General features: G+C 34.4%; 1 protein-coding gene across 2 annotated transcripts in view; it reads right to left on the reverse strand.

Annotated features, from left to right (window-relative positions):
• Positions 1-12,352, reverse strand: part of LOC118193303 (signal-induced proliferation-associated 1-like protein 2) — a 251,828-nt gene that overhangs the window by 73,821 nt on the left and 165,655 nt on the right. For both annotated transcript variants that reach the window (XM_085823912.1, XM_085823913.1), the window contains exons 9-11: positions 9,027-9,133; positions 8,770-8,904; positions 6,341-6,435 (exon numbers count right to left, since the gene is read on the reverse strand). In XM_085823912.1, coding sequence (XP_085680038.1) covers positions 6,341-6,435; positions 8,770-8,904; positions 9,027-9,133 — 337 coding nt within the window. The remainder of the gene's footprint in view (positions 1-6,340; positions 6,436-8,769; positions 8,905-9,026; positions 9,134-12,352) is intronic.

The following is a 12,352-nucleotide window of genomic DNA, read 5'->3' on the forward strand; positions in this document are numbered from 1 at the left end:
TACGGAACGATGTGGAGAAAACAGTACGAGTGAAATACGGAAATCACTCACCAGTGAGCAACTTGGAGATAGGAAGCCATCAGACTTTTTCGTGTAATGACTAAATGGGCTGAAAAATACAATGTGCCTGACTCTTTGTTACTGGAATTATTCATGCACCAGATGCCACCAAATGTCCAGTCTATTCTAGCGTCGGTTGAGCCGCTCAATTCATCGAAAGCTGCCAGTATTGCGGATAGAATATTGGAAGTTACACCCGCTCAGGTAAGATGTATCTTTCAATGTCACTGAGAATTCTAAATTGGATTCCCTGCTGGAGGAAGTGTGCAAATTGCGTAGCGAAGTCTTGTCTCTACGACGATCATGCAGTGTTTCCAAAAATCGCTATAACAGGAAGCGAAGCCCTTTAGCTAAAGCTGCTTCGAACTGTTCCTATTGTTGGTATCATAAATTTAGTGACAAAGCTAAAAAGTGTGTTCCACCATGTACATTCCAGTGAAACGTACCAGGGAAAGTGTAGTGGCGACATTTGCTTTACCCTCCGAGTCTCATCGCCTTTTCATTAGAGACAGGAAATCGAATAGAATATTTTTGTGCGACACTGGCTCAGACGTCAGTCTTCTTACAGCAACCAGACAGGAAGCACGTCAAACACCTATTATGACGTTTTCTGCAGCAAATGGTACCCCTATTCCAGTATATGGACAAAAAGCGTTAAGTATTGACCTTGGACTTTGTCGTAATTTTAATTTTACTTTTTGCGTGTGTAAGTGTCAACAAATATTATTGGATCTGATTTCTTGCATTATTTTGATTTATTACCTGATTTAAGGAACAAAAAAACTTGTTGATTTAAAAACACATTTAAAAATTAATTGCAGTGAAATTAACACACATTTATATTCTGCTAAAACAATTATTACAAATTGTATTTATGATAAATTACTGTCTAACTATCCTTCACTGTCAAAGCTTCCTGATCTCAATAAGACTGTTAAGCATAATAATATGCATTTCATTGAAACCATTGGTCCTCCTGTTTCATTTAAGCCAAGGAGATTAGCTCCAGATAGATCAAAAATTGCTAAGCATGAAATTCAGAAAATGATCAATTTAGGTCACATGCGACCCTCCAAAAGTAATTACTCCTCTCCTCTTCACATAGTGTCAAAAAAAGGCACAAACGAATTGAGACCTGTGGGAGATTTTCGGAGGAGGTTAAACGCTCAGACAGTGAGGGATAAGTATCCTATTCCCAATATTTGCGATTTTGCAGCAGAGTTACATGGAACAAAGGTATTTCCTCAATTAGATTTGGTTAAAGCATATCACAAAATTTCAATTAATCCTTCTGATATCCATAAAATGCCTATTGCCACTCCTTTTGGACTTTTTGAGAGCACAAGAATGCAATTTGGGTTATGTAATGCAGCTGCAACCTTTCAATGCTTTATTGACGAGGTAACTCACGAGCTGACAGGAGTATTTGCTTTTGTCGACGATATATTGATATAGTTAAAAGACGAAAATGAGCATTTGATACACTTAAAAGCCCTTTTTGGAAGATTAAGTAATTATGGGTTAAGACTTAATGTATCTAAATGCAGTTTTGGTTTAACTTTTTTGGAATTTTTGGGTTTTCATGTATATAATCAGGGTTTAAAACCTTTACCCGAGAGGGTAGAAGCTATTCAAAAATTTCCTAAACCAAACACATTAATTCAGTTAAGGAAATTTCTTGGCATATTTAATTTTTACAGACGTTTTGTCTGTAAAAGCTCCCTTTTAATTTTAGTTCCCTTGAATAGGTTACTGGAAGGCCGCATTAATAAAAGGAAACCTTCATAACCAAGCAAAACAAAAGAATATCCTCTCGAATGGGATGACAGAAAGCCGAGAAAGCATTCGAAAATGCAAAAAAGGCAATTGCTGAGGCAATCCTTCTCAAATCTCTCTCTCTCTTCTTCCAATTCCTGGTGCGACTTTGAAACTTTGTACTGATGCATCGGACGTTGCGGTTGGTAGCTCATTAATGCAACTGCATAATTCAGTTTGGGAACCCATTACGTTTCTATCCGTTAAACTCAGCAAAAGTCAAAGGAAATGGTCAACTTATGATCGAGAGCTATTGGCAATTTATTTGTCTATTAGGAAGTTTCGGCACATGCTTGAAGGCAGGGTCTTTACAGTCTACACTGACCAAAAGCCCTTAATATATGCTTTTAAGCAGAAGCCCGAAAAGTGTTCTCCACGGCAACTTCATTACCTTGATTGTATTGGCCAATTTCCCACTGACATACGATACATCAAAGGTTGTGACAATATCGTTGCTGATGCCTTATCTAGGGTAGAAATAGATGCAGTATCTGATAATCAATACATTGATTATTAAAAAAAAGTTATCCGAAGCACAAATTCAGGACTCTGAAATTCAAAATTACTTATCTCAATCTTTACCAGTTTTTAAACTTGAGAAACATTACTTTCCTTTAGAAGATGTTACTCTTTACTGTAATATGGACACAGGTATACCTCGACCGTTCATACCTAAATCTTTTCGCTCTAAAATATTTCAGAAGATTCAGTGACTTTCTCTCATGCTGGTATTTCAACTTCAACATAACTATAATTACTTAGCACTATTTTTGGCCTAATATGAAGAAATTTATTAAAACTGCAGTTCAATTATGTCTACAGTGCCAACGTTCTAAAATTCATAGGCATACGAAATCATCGTTGGGTACCTTTTCCTTGCCTGATGCAAGATTTGCACATATCCATATTGATTTCATAGGTCCTCTTCCACTGTCTGAAGGTAACTGTTATTGCATGACAATTATTGACAGGTTTACCAGATGGCCAGAAGTCATACCTACTGTTGACATGTCAGCTCAGACGACTTCCAAAGTGTTAGTGCATAACTGGATAGCAAGATTTGGCTGCCCAGTATCAATAACAACTGATCAAGGCCGAAATTTTGAATCTCACTTAGGAACTGAATCACTCTTTACGGATTTAATGAAAATTTTGGGTACACATCGCATTAGAACTACTGCTTATCATCCTCAGTCCAATGGACTGATTGAGAGATTTCATAGGCAACTTAAAAGTTCAATAATGGCTCATAACAACCCAAAATGGACTGAAATTCTGCCTATTGTTCTGTTGGGTATTAGATTTGCCATTAAGAAAAATATAAATGCTACTTGCACTGAACCTGTCACGGTACTACACTTAGATTACCGTCAGATATGCTGAATGGTACAAATATTGCATCGCCTACTGAATCTTATGTGTCAGAACTTCGATAAAAAGGCATTTAGTTAGACCTATTTCAACCTCTAGGCATATTCAATCCCCAATTTATGTACATCCAGCACTTCAAACCTGTTCTCATGTATTTCTGCGTATCGATTCTGTTAAATCACCTCTAACTCCACCTTACACTGGTCCTTATACCGTGGTTAAATGAATGGATAAAAGTTTTATTATTGAGGTAAATAACAAAAAGATTACAGTTACAATCGATTCACAATTTAATATATTGTTGTGTACATATGATTTTGTAATGGATTGAATGCACACAAAACCAATGACAGTTTAATAAAATTCATTTACCGTAAACACTTACAGTTCTGAAATTTTCCTCAAAAATGCTTGTACAACTCTTCACAGTATAACAGAGCAAAATCAGTAGTTTAAACTACTAACAACATTAAATGCAATACTAAGTGCATCTAAAAGGTAAAGCTCAAAAATGAAATCTCTCGATATTCCGAAGTCAGCTCCGAACTAAAAACACCGATACTCCCTGTGGTCTAATATAATTTTCTCCCGGCCACCAAGATAAGTTAAATATAAGGATTGGATATGGTTACAGTTATATACAGGAATCAATTACAGTCATAGAAGGATCAGCCTAAAATGACGTTAAGTTTAGTAACTTTTGGCGACAAAATTAAGTTGCCCACACCATCACCAACTTGACAATATCTCACCAATTTAGTAAGATTAGTATTACTACAGTCAAATGTCGTTAATCTGGACACCCATAATCCAGAATGATCTATAATCCGGACCTCAAAGCTACAAACTTTCTGCGTATGCGTCAACGCATAATGCGTTCACGCACGCGCATATACGTTGACGCATGCGCATAATACCTTTATGCTCGCGCATAATACATTTATGCATGCGCCTTTAATGTACAACTGACGGTATAAGCTAAGTTGAAATTATCTAATTATCTATTTCAGTTAATGTTGCAGATTGCGTTGTTCCTTAATTTTCGAATTGGATCCGGCTTATTATTTTTTTGCAGACTGTTAGAGCAATTATATAATTTGCAAACAACTTCTCCCGGACATTGATAGCCTCTCCTGGATATTGTTCATGAAACTGTAATAACAACTGAAGATCAACACTCGTGAACAAATATTACAATTTTTGCACTTTTTTCTCCTACTCCTACACAGTCAAAAGTCGTTAATCCGGATGCCCATAATCCGAAATGATCTATAATCGAGACCTCAAAGCTACAAACTTTCTGCGCATGCGTCAACACGTAATGCGTTCCCGCATGCGCATAATACATTTATGCATGCGCATTTAATGTATAACGGACGGTATAAGCTAAGCTAAAATTATCTAAATATCTATTTCAGTTAATGTTGCAGATTGCATTGTTCCTTAATCTTCGAATTGGATGCGGCTTATTATTTTTTGCAGATTGTTAAAGCAATTTTATAAAAGTAAGCTTGAACTTTCAATTATGTCAAATAGAATTTCCAATGCTGGAGCTTCCAAAGGATCTACAAAGCGAAAGCATGTTTTGATGTCCATCAAACAAAAAGTGGAATTGCTGCAAAAAATGGATAAAGGCATATCCTTTGTTTCTCTAATCATTTTGAAATCTGTTTATCAATTTCACGCTGCTCTGCGGGGGAGGGGAACATCGTGGAGCGCAATGAACTGGAAGTTGATCTGTCAGCAGTATCCTTATCTTCAGGGCAGATGTTTTTATTTTATTCGGCTTATACTTCATTACTAAATATAGTACTTCATCTCGATATACTCTGATATGATTTAAATCAAATTCATTACAAATATCATGAATACACATCAAATAGTTTTCTGATTGCAATTTTCTAATTTCGACTATGCGTAATGTATGCTTTACGCATGCACGCGTCGAAAGAAATGTTTAATAAAGTAAGCAAATAAATATTAAGCTTTTTTTTGTTAATTTTGATACCCTTTAGATCATAATTGTTCTTTATTTCATAAATTACGGTTTCACATTTTTAATTTTATAATTTCTGCATGCCATCTTACCAGATTTAAACTGATGATCTATAATCCGGAAAAATCGATAATCCGGAATCGCCGAAGTCCCGACGAGTCCGGATTAAAGACTTTTGTGTGTTTGTGAGTATGGCAAAGCCTCGAGGGCTATCTGCCTAAGAGGAGGGATGCCTTCGTGGAGGACTTTCTAAGGAAAACTGGCTCGTATACACGTTACACATGGGGAAAACCACGAAAACGCCCATGCAGCCAGCCCGTTCGCGGGATTCGAACCTCGGACCGAACTACCAGTGTTCAGCGACTTTACCGCTCGGCCGCTGGTGGGCTTAAAGACTTTTGACTGTATTACTAACAAAATTGGTATTAATACATTTACCTTAATGTTTAACAGACTTCACCCTATAATCTTACTTTTCTACAGAGTATTACTCAAGTATTTCATGTTACATTAAACAAAACACACTACAATTTCACATATAATTTAATTAAAATTATTTGCATACATACAAAATGCTTAACAATATGTACAGGTACAGACTGAAGCAAGGCAGGCACACATGCATTCCCAAAGGCATATTAGGTATGGCTGAGCCCTGTTAACTGTTAAGCTCTGCTCTAATTTTGATGAGAAATAAGGCGATCTCGTGTGTTTTAAAGAGAAATAAGGTGATGAGTGCCCCCTTGCCACATAGACACTATACACTTACAAACATCCATGCCTTCTCCGAGATTTGAATCCCAGCCCATTGGTATGGCAGTCAGCATTACCAACTACTATACTGACTGGGCGACTACAGAAATAATGTAATTGGTTATACAGAGTGGCCTAATCTAAATGGAACTAGACAAAGCAGACTTCGTGCTTTGGGGTTTGGGTTATCTTGGGGCACATGAAACATATTATATACTTTTATGCCACGAATTTGTTATGAACTTCAACATCCAGGATGATAAATGAATACAGTTAACATGAAAGGAATCAACATCAACACTGCAATACAAAATATACACAGAAAATTTACAGAATTTGCATTACCTGTACTTGCCATGATATTGCACCTAAAACGTAAGTGTCTGGAATAAACCTAGGACGGCTTCGTTCCTTTTTCCTGCCTCCGAATGAGAGTATTGCTAAAAAATATTAAGTTTTAAGTAATTCTGAAATATATAAAAACTTTCTACAATGGTGAAACTCAGAATGATTCCTAATATTTTTCATTATTTATTAAACATTTAACTTATTATTCAAAACTACAAATAACTGACAGATCTATTTTTAAGGAAGGGGGGATATTGTGAATTTTGGGATGAAATATTTAATCAGGGTTCATAGCCACATTTTATTAAAAAAAATAAGCACCTATAAGCACTTTTCAAGCACATTTTAAGAAAAAAAAAAATTAAGCACCTGTCTAATTACATTGTACACAAGTGCATAACCTTAAGAGAAAAATTAGACTTGCAATTTAAAATTTGAGCAATGCAATATTTATTAAGAGAATGGGCATTACCTCAACCATAGAAAACAATTAACTTTTTTTTTTTTTTAAATTTTAAATGACAGTTCAATTTACAGAATTAGTTTACAATGAGGGGGGGAAGAACTATGCAGAACCAAACTATATTACAAGATTTAATGATGAAATTTCAGTTCAAAATATAGAAAATAAATAATAATAAGTCATATTAATTGTATTCGCTTGGCACCTAATAATAAATACAATTTATTTTTCCACTTATATTAATATTTAAATAATTTAACTTAAATCAAAATTTGAACATTTTCTAAATTTTCATTGCATAACAGTTTTCCCCTAACATATATTTCCAAGCAAAGTAATTTAAGTAAAATAGAGGAACATTTCTGAAATCAGGAGACGGGAAATTGCTTCATGCAGTCATCCTTTAACAGCAAAAGCTTAACTAACGCGCATACTCGGAAATTGCCAAATATTCTGTATAGTCGAGTGTAACTGGAAAAAGGGGATGGGGAGATTGTAGCTGTTCTTTAGATTTCTCGGCTAAATAAATGATTTTGACATTTCGATATGTGCATCATATAAAAATAGACCAACGGAATGAGAAATATTTTGCTTAGAAAGCACAGTAAAACTCTTTTAAGTGTTCATAAATAAATCTCAGACTGAACATCAAAATTAATTCTCTCTGCAAAATACCACAAATGTTATTGCGCAATACGTGCGGCATAATTCTTCCATACATGACATTACGCAATCGGAATCAACAGCTGCCACTATTCGAAGAATAAGGAACTAAATAAAAGAAAAGAAAGAGACTCACTAATCTGGGGTGTTTTTGATTCTAATTTTGAACAGACTGCGTTAAATTTCCGGAATAGAATCATTCTTCACTTGGGTTGGGTAGACGGCAAAACTTTTAGTCCTATTCAATCCAGATTGAACAGTGACAAAATTAGAGATTTTGCGGAGTAAGGGGAGAACCTCCCAACCTTCGTACTGTATAATGTATTGGAAAAAAAAAAAAAAAATTCTGACTATTCGATTACTTTCCTTTTATTTAAGCCATTCCAAATATTATTCCTTAGAAAGCTAATCTGCGTAAAAATAAACCCATTCTTGGAAGCTTATCTACACTTCAGCAGCTACTGCAACTATATTATTATAAATATTCATATACATACATATAATATAAGCATAACGATCATAATAAACACGAATATGAACTGACCACGCGGAACGAGAATGCAAATTATAAAAATCTTTATAGAAATTCAAACATGTGTAGTATTTGGGTGGGAGGAAAAGAATACCGAATGCACCGGAATTTTCTACGGTTTTTTCGCAATTCTTTGACCAATAGAACGACGTGCACCTGTCTGTACTCTTGCGTGCACCATAGGTTACCTTAATGCAGAGAAAGAGGGGAAAAGCTATTTCTGGGAGTATGATTCACCATCTGACGTTCCATATAAGGAAGAAAAGTTGTTTATTTTAGTTTCCGCTTTGGTGCGGGGAGGGGGGGGGGAAATGCGCATTCATTAAAAAAGCACTAAAAGCAAAAAATAAGCACTAAAAAATTAATAAATAAATAATAATAATAAAAAAAATATGGGCTTTAAAGAAAAAGTAAGCACCTATAAGGGCCTTCATATTTTATTTTCAAATATAAGGACTTATAAGCACTTGTAAGGATCGCTACGAACCCTGTTAATGATGTATATTACCTTAGCAGCCGTAAAAACTCTCTATATTTTTCATTCACACTAATACTCAGAATTAAAATTTCAACTAAACATATACAAATGTAACTGAATTGCTGCAAATTCAAATTTATTATAAAAATGAACCAAATAAATGTGATCAAATATACATACAAAATCCAAATTAAAATAAAATAAATAAATTTGCAGCAATGTACACCAAGTAAATAATAAAACATTTACAATTATTTCTTAGAAAAAGAAAACTATTAAAAGATACATACAAAACTTGGGCCCTGAGTCAGTGCTTGTATTTGTACAATGATTGCTGGCAAGCTCCTTCAAGTATTCCTGCCGAGTCCGCTGAGCCATTGTAACAAATTTATCTGAACGATGGGCGGCATTTTCAGCATTCAACACTGAAAATAAGGAAAAATCAAAAATTCAACAAATGCTTAAAAAAACTATATTTCTACATTATCTACATACTATTCAAATTTATATCACATAGGAAAAATAAAAAAGAAATATAATTCCTAACCTTTTGCTAGCAAAAAATCTGCAAATTTTTTAGATTTTGGAAAAGTTGCACTTTCTGGAATAGGTGGTCCAAATGGTGCAACTTCTTTGGAACGGCTAACGGCAACCCTGGGCAAAAATTACATATATAAATATATGAATGCATTAAAACAAAGATTACTAAATATACATGATAAAATATAAAACTTTGGCAAAACAGACTTTCCAAGATGAGAAAACAATTCTATGCTAAGTATGTAATATGTTATTGTTAGTAATTTTGCACATATGTAGATAATTTTAGTGAAAATATATGAGAAATCTTAGTTTTCCCCCCACCATGAAAATCTAAAGAGACGATGCTCTGCTAGAAAATAAGAATACAGGGACAAATCTATTTACACTGAGTAAATGGCTATCTCACTTAACTGGTTGGGATATTGTCAAGCTGGCGATGACTCTGGCAACTAATTTTTGTCACCAAACTTGGCGACCATTTTGTTTGGTCGCTGTGCAATTGTAAATGAGTACTGTAATTGAATAAATGTAATTGATTACTATACGCAACTCTAAAACCATATCTGGCCTTCAGATGCAACTTTATCAATATATGCCCTTTTAATTTCCGAAAGTAATAAGAGATTTCTTGGCAGTCTGGTGAAAATTATATAAGACTGGATGCAGCATCAGCTCCGAGTTGTTAGTTCAGAGCGACTTCAGAGTACTGAGACAGATACCCATGAGAGTTTCGCCTTTTATATGTGCTTGATAATGCATTGTGTTTAATGTTCTTAGTAGTTTGAAGTGTAACTAATGATTGCACTCTGTGATACTGCGAAGAGCTGTACGAGTGTTTTTGTGGTGATACTGTGAAGAGCTGTACGAGTGTTTTTGTGAAAAGTTACAGAAATGCGAAGTGTTTCTTTGGGCAACATAAATTTTATCTAGCTATCAGCTATTCTGTGTGCATTTAATCTATTATGAACATACACACACAACATTTTGTTAGAAACACTTCTGTTTAATATAATAATTAATATATCTATTAAATAACACTCTTATCTCTGTTATTAAGAGTGAAGTGCATGTATGTATATTGCTTGCATTATGGAAAAATGGCAACACATAGAATCACCCAATTTGGAACATACATAGTCCTCCATCCAAACAGGTCCAAATTTTTAATATTTGAATTTGCCTTAGATTTACTTCCTATTTTGTGTGAAATTAATATAATTTTGTTAAAATGCTTTGTGTTGCCATTCTGCAAAGGGTATTATATCTATGTTTCAAATTTAATCAGAAAGTCAAAAGTAAATAAATAGTTACCAGCAGTTAAAATTAAATAATGCTCATAAGAATTATTAGCTCAATATGCAAATTAAATAAATATCAAACTATCTATTATATAGGTTCTTAAAATAAAGATGTTTCCTAAGGCATTAGTCACGTGTAGGTTAATAGTCACTGGTGCAATATACACAGTAAACTGAGACTGATTACTGTAGAACTACAGGATGATATGTGAATAAGAGCACCAGGGTCATGGTGTTGTTGATTAACAGCAATTTATTGGTTAACAGTCGCTAGTGTGGGATGACACAGTCAATTTTCAAAAAATGTATTTTCTACTTTAAAATCACTCATTTGTTGCTCTGGGTGATGCAGTTGCCAACAAAGGTTGACTCTTAGTCCAAACCTGCAAGGGTGGGTTCATTCCTACATAAGATTAGGCTGTTGTCTTTCTTCTCCCTTTTTCAAATGCAACACAGATCATTCTGTGGTACATTCTGGGAAATGCTCTAATTATGATATGGTTCAGTTAATAAATTTGACGAATTCTAACTGCTTACAGAACATATGTCCAGTCATTGGTGGTGGTTATTCACTCCAGTTTATTAAGCACTCATAGATAAATTCATCTGAAAAACAAATTAAGACAGCTGCCAAGCTGCAACACTCTGAGAACTGGCATTCTGGGCAATAACTCTTGCGATGAGATGGTTCAACCACAAAGTTTGGCCATTTTAACAAATCCTTAATTCTCCAGATATATTTTGAGAGAAGGGTATTAATCAAGTTTGTGAAGCGGTAACAGATTGATTAATTTGAAAAACAAATTAATTGCCAAGCATTAACACTCTGAGAATTGGCTATTTGCAAACCTGAAGGAAAATCAGAGATCTTACATTTTGCTCAACAATAATACTTGCCACTTTGCACAGATGGTAAATATACAGTAATTAATACATTATTACAATCAAAAAATATAAAAACATTTCACTTGAGGATATTTCTAATGTCATAATTAAACTGGTGATCATCAATGCCATAGGTTGACAGTCATGTGCAACATTTTGCAAAGTGCCAACACTCATGTAGGCACATAAAAAATGAAGATTAACATAATCTAATGTTCCAAAACTTTTGTGGAGATGACCAAAACTGATGCTCTGTACTATGCCTAATACCTTGCCAGTGGTCTAACATTGCAACCAACCACCAATTCGAAATTCTATAGGATGTAAGCTGTTAGCTTTCTCTTGAAACCACATGCATAAATAGGTATCACGAATTGCCATCTTTTGATGTGCAAATTAAAGTTCAGGATAAAATGAAACATTTCATCAACATCACCATTTTCTTGGTCTGATAGCATTTGTAGAGTGCCTCAACTTTGTTTTTTATGTATTTTGCACAAATAAAATTTCAATATCATCTGTGCAATGGCCAGCAAGTCATTTGCCTTACACTGGTGGCTACATATATTTTTGGATATTTCCCAATGTGAAAGTTACAAATTCATGCATCTTGTTCTCTATGAGGAGTGAAGGCCAATCTTTACTATGGAAAGATTTTTGAATATCTGCAGCAAGAAGATTGATAGCACTACAAAAAATGTGAAAACAGTGACAAAAATGTTAAGATATCAACATAAATGCCAGAAAATACAGATGCTTTGTTCCATCCGAGAACTGAAAACAAGCAGTGCATATGGTAATATATCGGATGTCTTTGGGTTGCTGTTTACGCAGTGCAGAAGTTTAACCCCAAGACGCAAAATGGTAATGCACAGTTTGAAATGTTGAACTCCCCCATAAATGATACAATTTTATTTTTACAGGGTCATCAAAAGTAAATAAAGTCCTAGTGGTACAATAGCACAACCATGCTATTTTCTATCATATTAAAAATAAACAAATAAATGCAAAAAAATGTTGTTATTCATATTGATCATTACTAATATGTTAACCATGTGACAAGCAAAGACTTAACTGACTTTTTTCTGAGGGGGGAGAGAATCCAAAGGATTAAAGGAAATAAAAAACATAATAGTTATTCGATAAC

Source organism: Stegodyphus dumicola, chromosome 9 (genome assembly GCF_044657685.1).
Source record: "Stegodyphus dumicola isolate Sdum_Otavi_A_Nest chromosome 9, ASM4465768v1".
Classification (NCBI taxonomy): Eukaryota; Metazoa; Arthropoda; class Arachnida; order Araneae; family Eresidae; genus Stegodyphus; species Stegodyphus dumicola.